Genomic DNA, 13,143 nt, shown 5'->3' with positions numbered 1-13,143 from the left:
GAGGCTTCCACGAACATGCGGCTAACCCAGTTTTTGCCAGCTCTTTTCTGGCCGTAAGAGTTAGTGTGCTCAGGAGGAACATGGTCTTATTCTTAGTGTGCTGTCTTTCATTGAAGTCATCTACTTTTAGGATTTCTCAGATGTCCTAAATCAGTGAATTCATGATGATTTGAATAATTTCATAATTGATGGAATATTACGGTCCCCTCATATCTTGTGCTGATTTTTCTCCGACTTCAGTGTTTTCCATGTCTGTGTCCCTTCAGTTCTAGGCTGTGGGTGTTGGGGTGGGGGGCGATGGTATGGGAATTTCATTGCCAGAAAGGAATTTCAGATTATACACTGTTTCTTAATTCCTTTTGGCATGGTAAACACACGTACTCATCCATGAGGTATAAGGATGTTAATATATTTACCCACTAACCATGCGAGACTGTGGACTCCGAGAAACAAACTGAGGGTTCTAGAGGGGAGGGGGTGGGGGGATGGGTTAGCCCAGCGATGGGTATTAAAGAGGGCACGTATTGAATGGAGCATCGGGTGTTATATGCAAACAATGAATCATGGAACACTACATCAAAAACTAATGATGTAATGTATGGTAATTAACATAACATAAACTAAAATTAAAAAAATATATTTATCCACTAAGAGCTTTTGATTCTGATTTCTTTTCCTCAAGGTTACCATTAAGAATATCGAAAGAGAGCTCATTTGCCCAGCATGCAAGGAGCTGTTCACCCACCCGCTGATTCTCCCTTGTCAACACAGTATCTGTCATAAGTGTGTAAAAGAGCTCTTACTGACCCATGATGACTCATTCAATGACGTGGGATCGGACAACTCCAATCAGAGCAGTCCTCGACTTCGGCTCCCGTCCCCTAGCATGGACAAAATTGACAGAATTAGCAGACCAGGTATGTGGTGGAAGCTTGGGGCCTGGGAGTTTCAGCGATAATCTGTGGAGGGGAAATTATTTGTGCCCTTTTGTGGGTTGGTCTTTCTGGGTGAATAAATTAAAACTAGTTGTAAAGGAACCCTTCCCTCTTTTCAAATGTCAGAATGAACTGTTACGCACTTAAAGTTGGATATTGAACACCCGCTTTGTGTTAGACCCCTTAATAACCGTCTGTATCTTAGGGGGTGTTCTGACCCTGTGGGGTCCTTTATATGAGGGATGAAATAATGGACCACGGAAGTACTTACTAGGGAATCCTCTGTCTATGGTAGTATGTAAATAAATATGCCAAATTAAGGACAAGACTCCATAATGACTCTTCCTAGAAGGTTTTTTAGATGAATTATTTGCTGTCATTTTGTTCTTCCTGGGGATTTTATCTTCTTCAGCCATTTTAAATCCATTTTTTGAAATCAGGATTTTTGAATATCAGCCAACTAGGGGTAGAATTCTGTAGTAATGATAGAAGTAGATCCAGATGTTACAGGGCACATTATTATACGGCCATTGGTTCCCATGGGGATGGTGTCACTTACTTTCTTCTGGACATCCACTGCAGGAGTAAGGTAGAGCAAAATTAATTTGAAATCCCAGGGAACAGGGCCACTGGGGATTTCAGGCCCAACATCAGCAGTGAGGACCAAGGGGAGGCAGAGGTTTGGGTAGAAATATCTCAATACCACGTTAGGCACATGCTTCGTTTGGAGGAGAGAACGTGAGTGGCTGGAAGCACCAGACTTCCAGGCCTTCAGTTCTGCCCAATTTGGTCCTTTAGGCCACTCTGTTTATTTCTCCCCCTTGGAGCATAGGAATAATTTTTTAATCTTATTAAAAAAACAGCAAAAGAGAATCTCCTTCCCCTCATTTGCATTTAGTGAATGCTGTCTTTTTTGGTCCGCACTGTGATATGGAATCTCATCTTTGTGCTCCATCAGACAGTGGGTAAGAGTGGATTTGATCTAAGAGCAGTATTATGCTATTTTAAAAACACGTATTTTTCTTTAAATGGTAATCACGAATTCCTTGGAAGCTATTTTGCACATATAAAAAATTATAAGAATATATTAAAATAGGGACATTAAGTGATTGGGTATGCAGGGAGTATGAGGTCAGAGAGGGTCATGCTTATTGTGAAGTCATCACTTGTATGTTTCCCTCCCTGCTAGGAACTAGCTGGCACGGGGGATGGGTGGGGGGGGAGATGGGGTGGGGGGACAGATCTCAATAGCTTGAAATTACCTACCAGAGAAAACAGAGATTCTCTTGGTAGATCCTCATTAGCTAGTTAGGGACAGACCCCCTGATTGACTGACCAAGGAAATTCACTTTTTGTATATTAATATTTAGCATAGACCATTCAAAGGAATTTTAGTTATGTACTAATATTTCTATAATTAGTTTGTGCTTCTATACATATTATATGAAATCCTGTATCTTAATGTGGGCTTCTAATCTTAACATTTGGTTGGCATGTGATTCATATGGAGTTTGAGTGAAATACAGATGAATATTCTTAAAAAATATAAATTATATATAATTAAAAATATATAATTTAGGAGCTCACCTAGATAGTACTTGGTGGATGTTTAATAAATATCTGTGGAGTGGTTGTTGAATGACAAACCTCTGCTAAAAGATTTCTACAAAGCATGCCATGATGGCTTTTATTCAATAATAGTGGCCTTTTTTCCCCCCCCAGAACAAAAGATCCATTCCACCATACTTTACACCTTCTAGATCAGAAAAAGAATTACTGAGAAGTTCCTCCCTGTCCTTTAGGAAGACCCCTGTCAAGTTGGATCATGTCCTGAGATGGCGGGGAGTTAGAAAACTTAGAAAGGGCAGTTAGGGGAAATAAAAGAGTATTTAACTTGGAGAGAGAGAGACTGCAGAACATGATGGCTGTCTTGTGAAAGAGAAAGTAAACTGGGTATCTTCACAGCAGAGATTCCAGATCAGTGAGTGAACTAGGAATGCAGATTTCAGGCTCAGCGGGAAAGAAAACCAATAGGACAGGCTTTCCAAAGATGAGACTGTCATCTCCCTGTCCGTGGAAGTGTTCAAATGCGGGGTCAGATTAAGGTGCTGCAGGGACCAGATACATTAGGGAAGCAGGTCCCAGGCATAGTAAATACAGGAACCCCTTTGCTTTTACTTCTTTGATACAGAGACAGTAAAGAGTTCATTTTCCCATCAACTCAGCTGCCGTAAGAAAACCAGCAGCCTAGGTATCAGCGGCCAGCTGACTCCAGGCCTCGCCTGTTAGGAGACAGCGGTGCATGGTTCTGTAGACTAGACTGGATGCCTTGTCTAAGGAGGCCACAGCCCCTGGGCACTTGGCACGCGTGCATTATCATATGGGTTTGGGGGTGCCAGATTGTCAGATTTACTGTCCCCCCCCCCCAACAAAAACCTAATAGTGGTTTTGATGTGTCATCTGTCTTTTGAACATTGTCAGTTAATTCAGATAATTTAAAAACTCCATGCCAGCTCAGCATAGGATAGGGTAGCCAAAACACATCTTGGACTATGACCCATCCAGCATTTGGGCCATCAGTATTTGAAGTCTTTGTTTTAAGCAATGGATGAGGGACCACCATTTGCAGACATTGTAGAGGGGATTTCTGCCTTGGGTGGTAGGTCGAGTCAGTTGTATGTCAACTGCTTTATCTTCTCCAACACTGAAGTTCAATACCTTGCATTCATTTGCATTCATTCAGTCAACAAATATTTCATTTACCTGCTGGTTGCCAGACATGGCTAAATGCTCGAAGAGAGGTGAACGAGATAGATCCGTCTCTCCTTTTTAAGAAGCATATAGCCTGCACTGTACAGAGCTTCATAGTTAGAACCCAGTCATTCATTAAGAAGAGCATACAGAGCAAATTAATGAATACAAATAAAGCCCTCAGAGGGTGGGAAGGCCCCAAGTGTAGTAATCATTCCTGGAGGCTTTTATCAAATGAATGTGGATTTTAGGATTGCCCTCCTCCTCATGATGGGAGTTTTAAATTAGTAGAGATGATTATATTACAAATATAATGCCACCCTCCATTTATGGGGCATTTGCCTCTAATTTTTCTTTGGAGAGATTCAAAGAGAAATTCATAGGGAAGTAACGTTTCCCCCCCTCCCTTTTTTTTTCTTGGCAGGTTTCTTTTTCTATTTTTCCTCATTTAGACATACTTGGGAAGGAAATCCTATTCTGAGCAATTGGTGTGGGAGGAGTAGAATTCTAAAAATTAGTTTCGCCACTGGCTTAATAAAGGGATTAATTAGACCAGGACTGCTCAGAACAGTAGCCCCTAGCCCCGTGTGGCTATTGAGCACTTGAAATGTGCTAGTCTGAGCTGAGATGTGCTGGAAGCATAAAATATAACTCCGAATTTCGAACACTCAGAATGAAAAAAATATGAAACACCTCTAGTAGTTTTTATCTCTTACATTTTTGAGGGAATGGTATTTTGGATATATTGGGTTAGATAAATAACAGGTATTATTAAAATTAATTTCACTTGTTTCTTTTTCATCAATCTGGCTCCTGGAAAATTGAAAATGGCAGATGTGGCCGACGGTGTTGGCTCACTTGGCCCCTTTTGGATATCATTGCCTTGGAGACTTGACAGATTTTTACAATAAAAGGGTGCCTCGAAAGGCGGGTAGGGTTTGTGTGTACGATACTGTAACACATTCGATTAGGTAAAAATAGCCACATTACTGTACATTTTAGGTCACATGTGTGCAAGCTTTCCCCACATTTTGTATTTCTTTTTCTCGGGAAGATACAGTCCACTTTAGCAACGTTTATGTACAGGGTTGATACACATCAGTAAAAAAAAAAAAACCCAACAAAAATGCTTGCTATTACTGTGTCTTTTCAGCAGTTACCAGAAATACGATCCTTTACAAATGCGAACCTACAGGTCGGGTTTGGGCCTTTTGAGGGCTGTCCCAACAATGGGTAATTCTGAACTCCAAGGTCAGCTTGATGAACGCTCTTTTAGAGGCTGGTTCCATTAATACCACGTGTGCCAGGGGAAAAAGCACATTTTCTTACTGTTAACTCAAGAATTGTGTTGTATACGGGACACAGTTGCTGCTTTATCTTTTGTCAACAAGTTGTGAATCTGCTCTTTGAAATTAAATTCTAAACCCAGCTTTCTGTTCATTGTTCACAGCGGCGCAGCGGAGCTCTTTGGGGTGGAGAGGTAGAAAATGCTTTCTTGCTTGTGCGGCCTCAGGCAGTGTAGTGTGAGAGTTCAACTTAATGACCTTGTATATCATAAAGTTCTGAAACATCAGTGGTCAAGTGTTGTAAATTTTCTCGAAAGGGGACAAATTGGGCCGAATGACTTAAAGGTCAACAGGACTAAATTTCCACGGGAGGCATCTGGGGTTTTTAAAGGGAGCTCCAATCCCGCATGCTTCCTTTTTGCCCATCTGCGTGACAAGATGTTTTTGAAGAAAATGACATACCCGTGTAGTGAGCTTTTTTTTTAATAACCTTAAAAATCCTCTCCATTTACTTCGTGGACCAAAGCTCATATTCATGGCCATCTTGCTACCTTGGGGAGGTTAAATGAGCCAGTACTTTCTTCTGCATTTAAAAATTTGCTGAAAAAAAAAATTTGCTGAAAAGCACTGGCAATTTTTTTGTACTTAAGAATATAATCTTGTTTTGTGCATACGGTGTCTTTCCTCTGTTAATGGTCTAAAGTGTTTTGAGTTTTAACATTGAGCTCTCACCCATTTGTGGGTAAATAATGTACACACACTGCTTTTTTAGGCTTTCCGAAGTATTTGACTATGGGCTAGGCGAACGATGGGCCAACCCTATCTTATTAAAAGGAATTTTTTTTTTTAAACTCCAGTTGACCTTTAAAGTAACATTGGCTACTTTTTTTTTGTAGAATGCTGGTGATACCTTATATTTTATTGGAGAAAATAAACACCTGAAATGTTATCCCTTTTCTGTCTTCCTTACCTTCCTCTCTGCGTGCCTCAATTTACAGATCTTTACAGTTCCAAAAGCCACATGTCATCCTTTCTCTTACAGGCTTTAGTGAGTCCCTGAGATTTTTTAGTGTTGAGATTTAGTAAATAGGAGGAAAGGTAGAAGTTTGCTTTAAAAAAGTTCATTGCTTGTTCCAATTTTTTTTATTCAGACAGTAGTTGAGAAAAAGGCTTTTGCAGGTTGAAAATGCTCACAGTACTCAAAAGGTAATTGTAACTCATAAGCATCAGATGGTCAGAATGTGCTGAAAGAGGCATCAGCCCATTGCCAAGCACCTGGAAGCCCAACCTGAATGTCCAGCATAGAGGGAGATACCCACTCCCTGCCTGGGAGGTAACAGAGGGGAAGTAGCTGGTAGTCAGAATATGGGAGAGGATGCAGCTAGCAGAGGTTTTGAACCTGTTCTGAATTGACTCGGTTTTGAAATACTTGATTTTCTCTTTGATATTTAAATGACAAAACTTAATGGCTGAAAGCTCATTTTGGGGGGAAATTTGCTACAAACCAATTTGAAGATTTTCTGGAGTCCTCATTTTAAAATTGTGTCATGTTAAACAAATTTGTTTAATCTGTCTTTGAGGTCAAGGGATATGGGGGAAAAGAATTGATTCCGCAAGGTGACAGTATTCAGATAATCTGCATATATTGGCCCTGTAAATGCAGTTTGACATATACAGTTGCATTGCTTGGCATGCATTGCTTCTTTACCTTTCAGAGTCATCATTACTTTCCTTTTCATTATGTCATGCTGTCGAGGAGTCTTACCCAATGGAACATTCTGTGGTCACGGGAATGTTTGTTTGACCCTGCACTATAGAGTGTGGGAGTCACTGGTCAAATGTGGCTCTTGAGAATTTGAAATGTGGCTAGTGCAACCAAGGAACCGAATCTTTGAATTAAATTTAGGTAGTGAAGTTTGGCTAATGTTTACTCTAGTAGACAGCACAGCTATAGCGAGTAAAAAGTTGACTCTATTACATTTCGTTTTTAGTTCCACTTTCTTGATTTTTTTTTTTCCACTAGACTTACTTCCCAGAATATCCTTAGATCTGCTCTGTTTCCGTATTGCCCAGAGCATATATTCTGTCGTTTGTTTTTGAAAACAATGGTGGAAGTCCAAGGCAGATGAAATAAAACATAAATGCTTTGGAATTCATGGAAAAATGGGAGACTTTTTTAAAGATCTGTTTAGGAAAACAGCTGAGATATGTTGACTTAATATTTTGTCTGATTAGGCTAGTGTGATGCTTTACACCTTATTTTTGTTATAAAAATAAAAGAGGTTTACAGAAAAGGGACAAAACATCTCATTTGAAGTTTCTGAACATGAAGGCCATAATCTGGGTGTCACCAGTATATAGTTCAAAGCATGACATGACTTTGTTGTCATGATTTAATTTGGTTTGATCCTGTTCCTTAAACTGATCGCCACTTTCAATGAGTAAAACCAGTAATAACCCATTTTTTTTTCTTTTTAACAATCTCCATTTTGATTTCTATCTCCTGGGTCATGTGGGGAGGCATGCAGTTAAATGTGATTTTCCATTTGTTTCAACTTGACCACTGCACTCTTACCACTTCCAGAATTCTTTGGCTTGTCTTTTCACTGAATGAAATTTTCATTAGCATGTGCCTTAAAAGTGGCTTTGCTGCTTATTTCGTTATATGCATGCTGTGTTGTGAACTATCTTGGACTTGTGTTGCATGTTTTAAGAATTATTATAAGAATATATTTTATGTAGAGTTTTCTAATTTTTATGGGGCAAGCATTTTTGGTCATGCTTTTTTTCTTTTTTATAGGTTTAGAAATGTAAAGGTAAATGAAGATCTTAAAAATACTCTGCATGTTTTCGCATTAAGTAGTTTTGGGTACCCAGTACCACTTGGCATGCTGTAGAATCACTTCAAATGAATACTATTGTGGGCTGATTGCTAAATTTTACCTTTAGTGATACCATGGCCAGACCTATTTGAAGACGGTGTTTTCAGTGATGATGGTAATATGCCAAGGCAATATTAACATAGCTGTTGAAAGACCTTTGCTAAATGTGGTATACTAAGTTTAGCCATTCGTTTTTGGTACTGGATCCATGGCAGAATAAAGGAAGGCTTTAGGTTAAGAAGTTTGTGTTTATAATTAGGTAGTTACTTTGTGGCCAACCAAGACTGTGTCCTCTCGGGGTAGATTTCTAAATGAGAGCAGGGAATATGATATGCATGCGCTTAGGCTAAAGGGACAACCCCAGATTCTCGTGAACCTGTGGGTAAGGACGGTCATGCCTTGGTCTCTTGATCTGTTAAAATCAGGATACTATTGAACAAAAGTGGGCTACTTATGGTCATTCACTGTATATTATATATATATATATTAGAAAATTATAATACTTTTTGGGTTAACTTGTGGCTTACTGAATTAAGTAATTTTAATGATTCTTTTTTTCAGGTCATAAGAAGATACTAAATGGTTGGTCCCTCATAAAGTCACTAGATTCTAGATCTATGGATGAGCTTTTCACTCTTTGATAGATTGCACTCAGTTAACTAATGATTTAGCCTACCCAGATAAAACAATACTACTGTGGGAAACTCTCTTTTGCAGTGGTTCTTAACCGTTTTGTGATCACATATTCTTTGAGAATCTGACCAAAGCTATGGATTGTTGAACCAGAAAATAAGCATCGGTATATAGATGCAAAATTTGCATACAGTTTCAAATAGTGTACAGAACTGTTTGGATCTTTCTGGAGCCTATCCATGGGGCACTGGGTAGGGACTCCTGTCATTCAATGAACTCATTTCCTATCCATCAGCCAAGGCTGTGTTCATTTAAATGGAAACCAAATTACTGAGGATATGATATATAGAAATAACAGTAAATGTTAATTATATAATTCAAAAAAATCCTGACCCTGTGTAGTATTGTATTCTGTGTTTTGTCCATATATCTGGTTTGATAAGGCTTTTGTATGGGGTTTACTGTGGATTTTCCTTTCCTCTTTATACCTATTTAATAAGTTGGGCTTGTCTTTCGTATACCAAGGAAAAACAAGCATTAAGCCTTTTCAGCATACAGACTGATTCAAGTGGAGCCACTTTGAGTATTATTTCGGGGGGTGGGCGGAGGGGGAGCTATATTATGTAGATCTGTCTCTTTCCAAAACATCACTCCTTCCTTCTTCATTCTGTTCGTTTTCCTACCGACATAACTAAACAAGGACTTCCAATTACACAGGCTGGAAGCGCGGTTCCCTGACCCCTAGGACAACCACTTTTCCTTGCCCTGGCTGTGAGCACGATGTGGATCTGGGAGAACGAGGAATCAGTGGTCTGTTCCGCAATTTCACTTTGGAAACTATTGTCGAGAGGTACCGGCAGGCCGCAAGGGCGGCCACGGCCATCATGTGTGACCTCTGTAAGCCGCCACCCCAGGAGTCCACCAAGAGTTGCATGGACTGTAGCGCGAGCTACTGCAATGAGTGCTTCAAAATTTACCACCCTTGGGGTACGGTGAAAGCTCAGCACGAGTACGTGGGTCCAACCACTAACTTTAGGCCCAAGGTAAGGCAAGTTTTGATTGAGTTAGAATAGTCATATTGCAAAAGGAATTATTACGTGTCCGGAGCTTGACAGCAAGAATGGAAAGAACTTGAAAAGCCTATATAAGAGGGCCTTCCCCCATGCCCCCCGCTGGCCCATTTGGTTGAGCGTGCGACTCGATCTCGGGGTTGTGAGTTCAAGCCCCACGTTGAGCATAGAGCTTACTTTTAATTAATTAATTAATTAACTGGATGGTGTTCATGAATGTAGAAACCTATGTTTTTAGTTCGTTAAAAGAAAATGAGAACATAAAAAAAAAAGTCCGTACAAGAAATTAAGGCCTGGTATCTGGAGTTATTTCGTATGTGGCTATATAGCCCCACACGGCCTAAAGGCGGTATTCAGGATCGCTGTGTAACACATACATCGTGTCGCACACGAACGTTCGTTGGGATTCCTCTGCAAACAGAGGACAGGCTGAGTTGTCTCAGAGGTACTCTCTAAGATCGAAACGGTTGTGAAGTTCAAACGCTTTGTGCTTTAATGTGATAAACCCGTAGTTGTCTAAAAGATTTGACTGGGAAACGTTTTTCTGACGTTTTTAGTTAGCTAACCTTGTGCTAGGGATAAATAAAAGTAAGTACAGCCTAAGGTTCTGAAGCTTGTGGTATAACGTTTATATAATATCTGAAGTGGAATTCGCATTTCTTAAATACTCTGGGTAATCTCTCTAATAATGCTCAGAAAACCTTTATGCACTATTGTTTGCTCTGCTTTGTGACCGAAAAGCAGAATGATGTTTGGATATCCTCATTTATACTGCTTTCTGATTTAGATAGATTTAAAAAGAAAAAAAACCCAGTAGATTCTTTTGATTAAAGTTCTTATTCCTTCCAGTTTAGTAACTTGTGTGAGTATGAAAATCTGTTTACATTCTTGAGCATAAAACTTTGCTCTCACTTTAACTTGTAGTAGAAAAATGGGGGGACACCTGGGTGACTCAGTTGGTTAAGTGTCTGACCATTTATCTCAGCTCAGGTCTTGATCTCAGGGTCTTGAGTTTGAGCCCTACGTTGGGCTCCATGGTGGGCGTAGAGCCTACTTAAAAAAAAAAAATAGGAGGGCGCCTGGGTGGCTCAGTTGGTTAGGCGACTGCCTTCGGCTCAGGTCATGATCCTGGAGTCCCAGGATCGAGTCCCGCATCGGGCTCCCTGCTCGGCAGGGAGCCTGCTTCTCCCTCTGACCCTCCCCCCTCTCATGTGCTCTCTGTCTCTCTCATTCTCTCTGTCTCAAATAAATAAAATCTTTAAAAAAAAAAAAAATAGGAAAAAAAAAATCCCAAAAGTTATCTTGAAACTATGAGCTGAGTATTTCTTAAAGAAAATTTTTTTTTTTAAAGTAAGCTTTATGTTCATCATGGGGCTCGAACTCACCAACCATGAGATCACGCGTCACGTGCTTTACTGACTGAGCCAGCTGGGCTCCCCTCTGACATCATTCTCAGTAGTGCAGGACTGGTAGATTAAAACGAAAACAATCTGTGCTTCCAGTTTTGACTCTTCAAACTGGGTCAGTGTGGCCATAGATTTATCAAAGAGTTTTTAATCCCCTATTATGTTCCTTATCTCATTTTAAATGCGCCAGGTCACAGACTCTTAAAAATTTATGACTTCAACTTGGGGCTTTAATGTCTCTTTTAGAAGATTAATTAAGTTGATTAATACTATTCCATTATGAAAGAACCTATGATTATTAAATGAATTATATTAGACTTCGGTTTTTATAATTTAAAACACATAAAGTCTCGAGTAAAATTTTTTGCATATAAGTTGCAGACTTATTCTACTTACAAATACAATAAAAGATTGGTAAGCGAGAACTGAAGAGGTAGGGGTAGGTTATATTGAGGAAAATACTGTTTTCCTTAAATTACAGTGTTATGCCATATAGTAAAATTCTACAAACTTGTCCCTTATGGAATATTTGCGTCTAGCTTTGAGTTCTTACCATCCTTCCTTGTAGAAAGCCAGGTTTTATATTTTGTTAAAATGTAATGGCTTTGAAAACTAACGTAACATTGTGTGTTAACTATGCTGGAATTAAAATAATAACAAAGAAATAAATGTAGTGGTCTGAGAATGTAGGAACTTGGACATGCTGGAAATTTTGAATTTTTTTCCAGTTGTTTTTCTCCTGGTCCTGCACATTGGTATTAGGACTTTTCATATTGGACATTTTCTTTATGTCTTGATATTATCAAACCAGTTGTGATTGCTGGAAGTCGGAACTGTTGGAGCCAGAGACAACTTTTTGATTTCATTGACACACTAGTCTAGGCATCTCCTCTTTCTTGCAGATGTGAAGCCAGTTATTTCATGTACAATTTCAGACATACCTATGGTGATAGTTTATAGAGTAAATAAGAAGGTGGAAACTTAAATCAGAAAAACACAGTCCAAAAAAAAAAAAAGAGAAAGAAACTCAGTTCTAAATTCGGTCAACGTGTACATGATTAATATGTAAAAGCAAACATCTGGAAGCTTGTATCAGAAAGTGTTTCAAGACTTCTTAGTTAGCAGATTGCTTTTTTTTTTTTTTTTTAAGATTTTAAGTAATCTCTATACCCCATGTGCAGCTCAAGCTCACAAGCCCCAGATCGAGGTGCATGCTCTACCAACTGAGCCAGCCACGCGCCCCTTTAGTAGCGCATTTCTTAAGAGGATGGGGAGAGGCCCTGGGTCCCATCAGTTATTTGTTCTGGTACCTTACAAAAATATTGGTCGTGTCATTCAGATTTGCCAGTCAGTGTGGCCAGAGGGCCTTTCTGGCTGGATTCAGAGAGTAATACTGTCTGATAGGAATGAAATTACCACCACCTTAACACCAAGTTTTAGTGGCAATAACATCTGCATATTTAATCGATCATTTGAACCCTCAATTTGAAAAAGAGTAGTTCTAATACACCAAATGCTTTTACACTTTTATTCATTTAAATGGCTTTATTTAGTGATTTTGTAAAGCACGTCTTTGTGTATCCTGCAAACTCTGAGGACCCTTAATTACACCTTTGTTCTGCACTCAATAGATTTTAATGTGCCCAGAACATGAAACGGAGAGAATAAACATGTACTGTGAGTTATGTCGGAGGCCAGTTTGTCATCTCTGTAAGTTGGGCGGTAATCATTCCAATCACCGGGTGACCACCATGAGCAGTGCCTACAAAACCTTAAAGGTAGGATTTGTGTGTTTGGGGAACTAACTTTTGAGTCTTTTATAACTTTGGTTTTACTTTATGCCTTTAACATTGTCTTTATAAAATCATGGCTTGCCGTGTGGTCTTGTTTTACTGAAACGAGTCAACAACGTAAAGGGTCCCTCAGTGATCCAGTACGAGGTGGTTACTGTGTTCGAGTCGGCAGTCCTTGGTCATACTGATGGGCTAGCTCTGAAGAAAGAGGGATGAAGGCCACTCCAGGATGATCCCCATGTGAGCCTGGTGCCTGCAGTTGAGTATGTGTGGAAATGACGGGCCTGTTGAGTGTGTGCGTGGAAATGACACGCCTGTTGAGTGTGTGCGTGGAAACGACGGGCCTGTTGAGTGTTGGGGGAATGGCACGCCTGTTGAGTGTGTGCG

The 13,143-nt window shown here is 39.7% G+C and overlaps 1 protein-coding gene across 1 annotated transcript in view; it reads left to right on the top strand.

The window, feature by feature from the left end:
- The first annotated feature begins 661 nt into the window (after window positions 1-661).
- TRIM36 (tripartite motif containing 36) overlaps window positions 662-13,143 on the top strand; it is a 32,257-nt gene continuing 19,775 nt past the window's right edge. Inside the window, exons 1-3 of the mRNA XM_035013934.1 lie at window positions 662-917; window positions 9,205-9,530; window positions 12,595-12,741. Coding sequence (XP_034869825.1) covers window positions 887-917; window positions 9,205-9,530; window positions 12,595-12,741 — 504 coding nt within the window. The 5' untranslated portion in view covers window positions 662-886. The remainder of the gene's footprint in view (window positions 918-9,204; window positions 9,531-12,594; window positions 12,742-13,143) is intronic.

Source organism: Mirounga leonina, unplaced genomic scaffold (assembly GCF_011800145.1).
Source record: "Mirounga leonina isolate KUSES-001 unplaced genomic scaffold, KU_Mleo_1.0 Mir_168, whole genome shotgun sequence".
Lineage (NCBI taxonomy): Eukaryota > Metazoa > Chordata > Mammalia > Carnivora > Phocidae > Mirounga > Mirounga leonina.
This window is presented reverse-complemented; position numbering and strand designations above follow the sequence as displayed.